Here is a 6,898-nt window from a genome sequence, read left to right as displayed (position 1 = left end):
TCAGCTAGCATTCACAGTGAGCAGCTTCACCACTGGCCGTGTCCAGTGTCCTGGATTTCAGGTGTATGCTAACCTTGACTGTCCGCTGAATGCCAGGACTGTCCCCCAATCCTGTGACAACTCAAAGCTTCCTTTAAGGACAGGAAATCTAGTAAGGTCGCTTCTCTCAAGCCTCAGAGCCATCTGTCCATGGGGACAGACACCTCGTTGGTTTCTTTAGTGGCTATGGAACACAGGATAGTCAAGGACTCAATAAACAGATGCCTCCCTTCTAGAATTATATGACTTACAGAGAACTGGCCTTCTTGGTAGGGAGTCCAAAGGCCTCCCAGACCTTGAGTCTCATTGGTGAGGCAGGGCACTCCCCAGCGTCTCACTTAGGACCTTGAACAACTCATTCTCTCTGTCCTCACTCTAGGCTGGCACAGGACACTCAGAGGCTCTGCATGTCCATTTGCAAGGATACAAGGTATGAGTCCACACGGGGGCAGTAACGGGCCAAGAATGGCACAGGGCAGCCAGCCTGAGCTGTGAAAGGGAGAACTTGGGGCTTCATCCTCTAGAAAGCTCTACGTGCTGTCCACCCATTGTCAGGGGTCTGCCTAGCAGATTCCATGTGTTGCCAAATAGTTCTGAAGAAAAACTAGGGGACCTCTGAGAGCACGGGTTCAGTCCTAAGCCTGTCACTCTTGACTGTCTGTGTATCCCTAAGCAGATAACTATACACTGTGAGCCTCAGATTTCCTATATGTAAAATGGACACAGTGACACCTACCCCTGCAGCCCCAACGATGTTGTTCTTAGGATGAAGGAGGAGTGCTTTGTTGACTGTAGAATGTGGTGGGCTTAGTCATCTTGGTCCACTACATCTTTTTTTTTTTTTTTTCTTGTTTCTGGTTTCCTAGTTGACCCAGGGTGGCAGAGAACATGGTCTGCTGCTTTTAGCCAGCTCCTCAGGGGGATAGAGGTAGGGACTTGACATCAGCTGTGTGTGGCTGGGCCTCTGCTTAGCAAGGAATGCATGTGTACAGTCTGGGGAGTGTGGCCCTCCTTGGATCTCTGCCCTTGGAGGAAGGAGGACAGAGACTGTTATTGACCCTCCTGCCTTTTCTACGCACAGGGAAAGAGCTTGATTTTGTCATCTATGAAAATGGGCACATTTGTTGGGCATCTTTCTTCAGGTTGCTGTAAGGACAACTTAGAGGGAGACATGGGCCCACTCTGCAGGACTGTGGTTGCTACTCGGTCTTGGAGCAGACAGAGCAAGGACAGCCGGCCACAGGCACTCTGAGGTGTCTGGCCTGGCCTGGGCTCTCCGTGTATATTCCACAGAGCTGAGTCTGACTGAACCACACCTGACTTTTGAGCATTACTGTCTCATGCTACAGACGAGTGGCATTATTTAAGATGCCGTAACACGGGCTAAGATTGTAGCTTTTTTGGTTAAGTGCTTGCCTAACAGGCATAAAGCCTTAGGTTTGAATCCCAGCACTGTTTAAGTCAGGCACAGTGGTGCACAACTGTAATTGTGTAACTGTAATTGATAGAACGAGGACTAGAGGGCCAGAACTTTAAGGTCATCCTGAGCTACATAGTGAGTTCAATGCTAGCCTGGGCTACAAGAGAGCCATTTTTTTAAATTTTATTTTATTTTTTATTTTTTTGGTTTTTTCGAGACAGGGTTTCTCTGTGTAGCCCTGGCTGTCCTGGAATTCACTCTGTAGACCAGACTGACCTCGAACTCAGAAATCGACCTGCCTCTGCCTCCCGAGTGCTGGGATTAAAGGCGTGCGCCACCACGCCCGGCTTTTTATTTTGTTTTTGAGGGCCACAACGAAATGTACTCTCCCATATTTTCTCATTTAAACATGACGTTGACACTTTCCTCATTGAAAGGTGGGTCTGTCTTCTACTTCAACTGGGGTGAATCTCTGGCTCTGACAGGAAGCGGCAGCATGTGACTTTGAAGGCTTGGTCATATGAGGTGACACAGCTTTCTAGGAATCCCGCTGCCATGCTGTGAGGAAGCCCAGGCCATGCAGAAAAGTCACAGGTAGGTAGGTGTCATGGTCATTGGATCCTAGCTGACAGACAGATGAGGGGGAATCCACGTGAGGCCTATACAGGTGAACCCCTGAATCCTTAGAACTGAGAGAATGGACATTTTGAGGCAACAAATTTGGCGTGTCTTTGCTGAGTGAGCATAACAGAAGGGAATACAGAGACTCAGTGACAGGATGTGACCAGTCCCAGGATTCTGCTGGCATATGTGGGTTCAGATCTTGAGCCTGTATCTTCTTATCTCCTAGCCTGAATATATCCCCTGGTTTGGAGGAAGGCTCTGACCCCCAGGGAGAGCCCCTTTGCCTCTTCAACTAGTAACCATGGGAATGAAACTCATCAAGAGGTGACCAGGGAAGTCTGTAAGCGACAGGCACACTGGACACACATTTGTGGTTTATTACTCATGGCGCCTTTACATGAGGAGGGCTGTGAAGCCATGGATGGAGCAGGAGCTAGGAACCTTCATTAGAGGTGTTCAAGCCCCACCCCCCAGAGAGGGCAGGGGTTTCTGTCCCAGGTGTTTTGCTCAGGCTTGCTGGGGACCAGCCTTCAGGTTCATGGTGCCCGTACCATTTACTAAGGAGGCCTGGCTTTGTCAGCTTGACCAGAGGTCTAGGTGGGAGACTTGAGACACAAGTTCTGAAAAAGAGGCCCGTCTCCTCCGGGCCGACAAAACCCCTTCCTGTTCCTGCTCTGGGAGAGGTGGTAAGGAGACTGGAAGGAGTAACTAGTGGGTATAGGTCTCTTCACCCTACCGTTAGGGTTCACTGGGCTGCCTGAAGCTGGCTGCACACTGAGGTATCCACAGAGCCTTGCCCTTTCCCAAGGTCCGAGGATACAAGTTCCCGTGTCAGGGTAGCTTCTGGAAGCCTATTGAACTTGGGTGGAGCAAGGCCCTCTTCGGGTTCTTCCCATTGCCTTCTCCCCGAGTGCTGGACTCTAAGAATCTTCGCCTGCCCTGTTGAACATAGGGTCCCAGTGCAGCTGCCTATGGCACAGTCCAGAGGCAAGAGGCTACAGCAGTTGTCCAAGGGGGTGCTGTTGGACAGTGAGAAGCTGGGGCAGTGGAATTTCGGGGAACAGTTGTTGTAAGTCTCTGCTAATCAGGTGATTGTAAGCCCAACCTGGAGTTTGTCCAGCCTCACCTGAGCCAGGCGTTTTCACCCTCGTCATCTTCCCTGGGAAAGCCAGGCCCTGCCGGGGGCCTTTGAACACAAGTTTCCCCAGAGCAGCCTGTCCGCATTCCTGCCGGCTTCCTGTGCAGATTGTCCAGGGGCTGGTTGGCACACTTGCAAATGTTACAGGGCCACAGTTGGCGCATCCCATAAAGAAGTTCAATATATTACTGTTTTGTTTTTACACGAGTTCAAAACATCCAAACAGATCTGTACAGGTCAGGGGTTGTGTCTGAGGATCACTGGAAAAGGAGGGAGAGATGGAAGGTGATGGAGGAGCCTGGGGAGATCCTGTGGTTCCCCACTAGCTACTTCTACCCTGCTGATGTGTTCAGGAACAAGCATAGCCCCCCTTTTCTTTCCAGACAGCTAAAATAAGTCCCAGGAAACTCCCTGATGGTTTTGAACTGGTAGGGCCAAATGCCATCCAAGATCCAGATGACCAGCGAGGCAGATGACACACATCAGCCAGGACCAAGTTTGACCATGTGACCAAAAAGTCACAAACATCTTTGGGAAACATGACTGTTCAGTCACTGTGTGAGACTGTATCAACCTCTTCGTGATGGTGCCTTGTCCCCCATGGGTCCTCTCTGTCTCTCTAACTCTCTCATCCCAACTCCTCCAGGCCCACCCTTGAGACCCTTTCCTGTACGGTACCTTATGCCAGCAACCAGGCACAGGCAACCCATCAGGGCCCTGGAAAAGAAGAAGGTTTAAGTGACAGGAGTGGGGGACTAATGGCCTCTTAATACCTCCCCCACCTACCCACCCCTTCCTGGAGTTTAGGGGAGATGCAGCCAAGTAGTTGTTACTTGAAGCCACTGGACTTCACTGAGGCAGGTCTGGGCGCCTCCTTTATCATCTGAGGACATCGTGTCCCCTCATTAAACTTGTCCTGTCCTCTCACGGAGCGTTGTGGGGATACCTGACTAGTGGGCAGAAAACAGGAGGACACTCTGACATAATGGGCACTGTGTCAGGCACTTGCCAGCCAGAAGAGGGCCTGGTCCTGTGAAGGGATGGCAAAGCTTCCTGCCTCTCAGGAGTGACATCCAGGGGACCCTGAGCTTTAGGCAGGAAGGCCTCTGAGTGATGGTACAGGAAGTGGCATCTCTCTAGCCTCTCCTGTCCACTTGATCAGATCTGGGAGGAAAATAATGTCATCAGGGTGAACTCTGGGCATTAAAGGTGGGGTCGTCTGGAGACCCCAACAATGTCCACCCAACCATTGGACGTAAACAGGGGTGGATTTCCTCAGGAGGCCTGGAGGGTTGGAGAGCTGGAGGTGAACAAACAAAGTGTAAAGTCCCTGGGGGAGTCTGAGGCGTAAATACTCCACTCTGTTCTGAAGCACAGGTATAGGGAAAATGCACGGGACCCCCCCCCCCCGAGCCCCTTCCAAGTACATGCTGGGGCACAGTTTGGGAACCAGAAGATGGGGAGAGGAGAAGAGGGTTAGGATGCACCAGAAGGCAGAAATGAGGAAGAGGGGGACAGAACCAGCAGCCCAAAGCACTCCAAAAGTTCCAGCATTGCACACACAGCACACGGCAGCCAGACTGCGTACCACAGGGCAGGGCCTGACGCCCTTCACAAGGCCCGGGGAGCCTGGCGCCCCTTGCTTGCCTCCACATCGAGGATGTTCCTGTATTAAAGACAAAGGCTTACTCACTTGGAGGAAGTCTGGGTTCAGGCTCTGTGGAAGCAGGACTGGGCTTCTTCTCTCTCTCTCTCTCTCTCTCTCTCTCTCTCTCTCTCTCTCTCTCTCTGTGTGTGTGTGTGTATGTGTGTTCCTGGCTGTCCTCCACATCGAGGATGTTCCTGTATTAAAGACAAAGGCTTACTCACTTGGAGGAAGTCTGGGTTCAGGCTCTGTGGAAGCAGGACTGGGCTTCTNACTTGGAGGAAGTCTGGGTTCAGGCTCTGTGGAAGCAGGACTGGGCTTCTTCTCTCTCTCTCTCTCTCTCTCTCTCTCTCTCTCTCTCTCTCTCTCTGTGTGTGTGTGTGTGTGTACATGAGTGTGGAGATCAGGCCCTCAGGTACCTTCTAACTTTTGTTTGAGACAAGGTGTCAATTAGCCTGGAACTTTGGCATGCAGACAAGGCTAGCTGGCTAGCGGGCTCCAGAGATTTAACTGTCTCTACCACACCAGCACACATCACCATGCCTAACTTTCCATGTGGGTTCTGGGACTATGAACTCAGGGTTTCATACATGCAAGGCAAGCGCTTTACTGCTTAAGCCTTTCCCTAGTCCTGGCTGCCTGCACTTGAGGTTTCCACTCAAGCTCCTGAATGCTGGGATTACAAGATTTTTTTTTTTTTTTAACCCCCTCACATTAATATCCCAGACCCGCCTGGAGGGAAGAGAGGAAGGTACAGAGGGTGGAAGAAACTCACTGGAGGCCAGGAGACTAAGCAAAGGTCCATCTGCCTGCTTCTCAGAGTCCTGCCTGAGAGCGAACATCTGGATGGTTTAGTGTGGAGACCTAGCTCTTTCACTTGCCTGTCCTCTCCGAGCACCCCTTACTTAGAGACCCTGATATGTAAGCCCTTCCACTTTCTAGAAAACAGGAACTGAACTGTGGGAGTTTCACTACCAGGCTTGGTGGGTTTTCAAGAGCTACTGCCAGCAGGAAGTGAAACAGGTTAAGTGGGGGAATCGAAGAGGAAGGAGCTGTGTGTTTACTGAGGAGACTGGAGAAGAGAAGATACTGGAGAGAAAGGTACAGAAGGGGATGAGAGACCTAGGGCAGGCAGGGTGGCCTGACTTTCCAAATGACTGAGGAAGTCCCACCCCACAGGCAAGGGAAAGCCAGACCCCAGTGAGATCTTAGGCAGCTATCTATGGTCAGGGTGGGGAAAGGGGGGTCCGACACTCACCGACTTTGTCCCCATCAAATCTGTCAATCTGCTAGGCTTCCCTTCCCAGCACCCAGCCCCCTCCCAGGGCGCCCTCAAATTACTGATGATGCTGAGAAACCCCAGAAATCCTCTCCATCCCTACCCAAGGTTGGCCCATCTCTGCTTTGAGGCTGAGTAGAAAGAAGACAGTAGTTACGAGGGATGGTAAGCCCTTACTGGCCAGGTCTCCATCACCACAGATGGCTGCATCTTTCAGCCATGCTGATAGGAGTATCAGGACCACAGCACAAGGAGCTATGATGCTGATTATGGCTCCTATAGCTGGTCAGAGCTCCATCCTGCTGAGACACCTACCACAGGACATGGCTGGTCAAGGCCCGGCGGGCCCGGCTCTCCCTTCTGGCCCTTTACTCCTTTCCGGCCAGGAACTCCTCGCTCCCCCTGTGTAAGAAGGAGATGGTAGGGTGGTTGTGGTTGCTGGGCTCAGGACCCCTCCACCACCTCTCAGTGAGATGCCTCAGGGTCCGGCAGCAACCAGAACCTGCAGCTTAAGGCTCAGCCTCCACCTCCCCATCTGCTTGCCCCATCTCCCCCCTCCCCTCCCCCTCACCTTCTCTCCACGTTCACTTCGGTCGCCCTTCTCTCCCCTGGGTCCAGGGAACCCCTGACAGACAGATGAGAGGTTAAGGCTGAAGTGAGAGCTGAGCCCACTTCCCTGTGACCTGATGCCTCTGCTCCTCTCTCACCCACCGTGCTCCGTGCTCCTTTTTTTTTTTTTTTTTTTTTTTTTTT

General features: G+C 51.9%; 1 protein-coding gene across 1 annotated transcript in view; it reads right to left on the bottom strand.

The window, feature by feature from the left end:
• Positions 1-2,420: 2,420 nt before the first annotated feature.
• The window catches only part of Col23a1 (collagen type XXIII alpha 1 chain), a 295,946-nt gene continuing 291,468 nt past the window's right edge, over positions 2,421-6,898 (bottom strand). The window contains exons 26-29 of the mRNA XM_021212924.1: positions 6,717-6,770; positions 6,461-6,547; positions 3,900-3,938; positions 2,421-3,481 (exon numbers count right to left, since the gene is read on the bottom strand). Of these exons, the coding sequence (XP_021068583.1) occupies positions 3,479-3,481; positions 3,900-3,938; positions 6,461-6,547; positions 6,717-6,770 (183 nt within the window). The 3' untranslated portion in view covers positions 2,421-3,478. The remainder of the gene's footprint in view (positions 3,482-3,899; positions 3,939-6,460; positions 6,548-6,716; positions 6,771-6,898) is intronic.

Source organism: Mus pahari, chromosome 14, assembly GCF_900095145.1.
Source record: "Mus pahari chromosome 14, PAHARI_EIJ_v1.1, whole genome shotgun sequence".
In the NCBI taxonomy this organism is placed as follows: Eukaryota; Metazoa; Chordata; class Mammalia; order Rodentia; family Muridae; genus Mus; species Mus pahari.
Note: the sequence above shows the minus strand (reverse complement) of the source record. Positions and strands in the feature narration are given on the sequence as shown.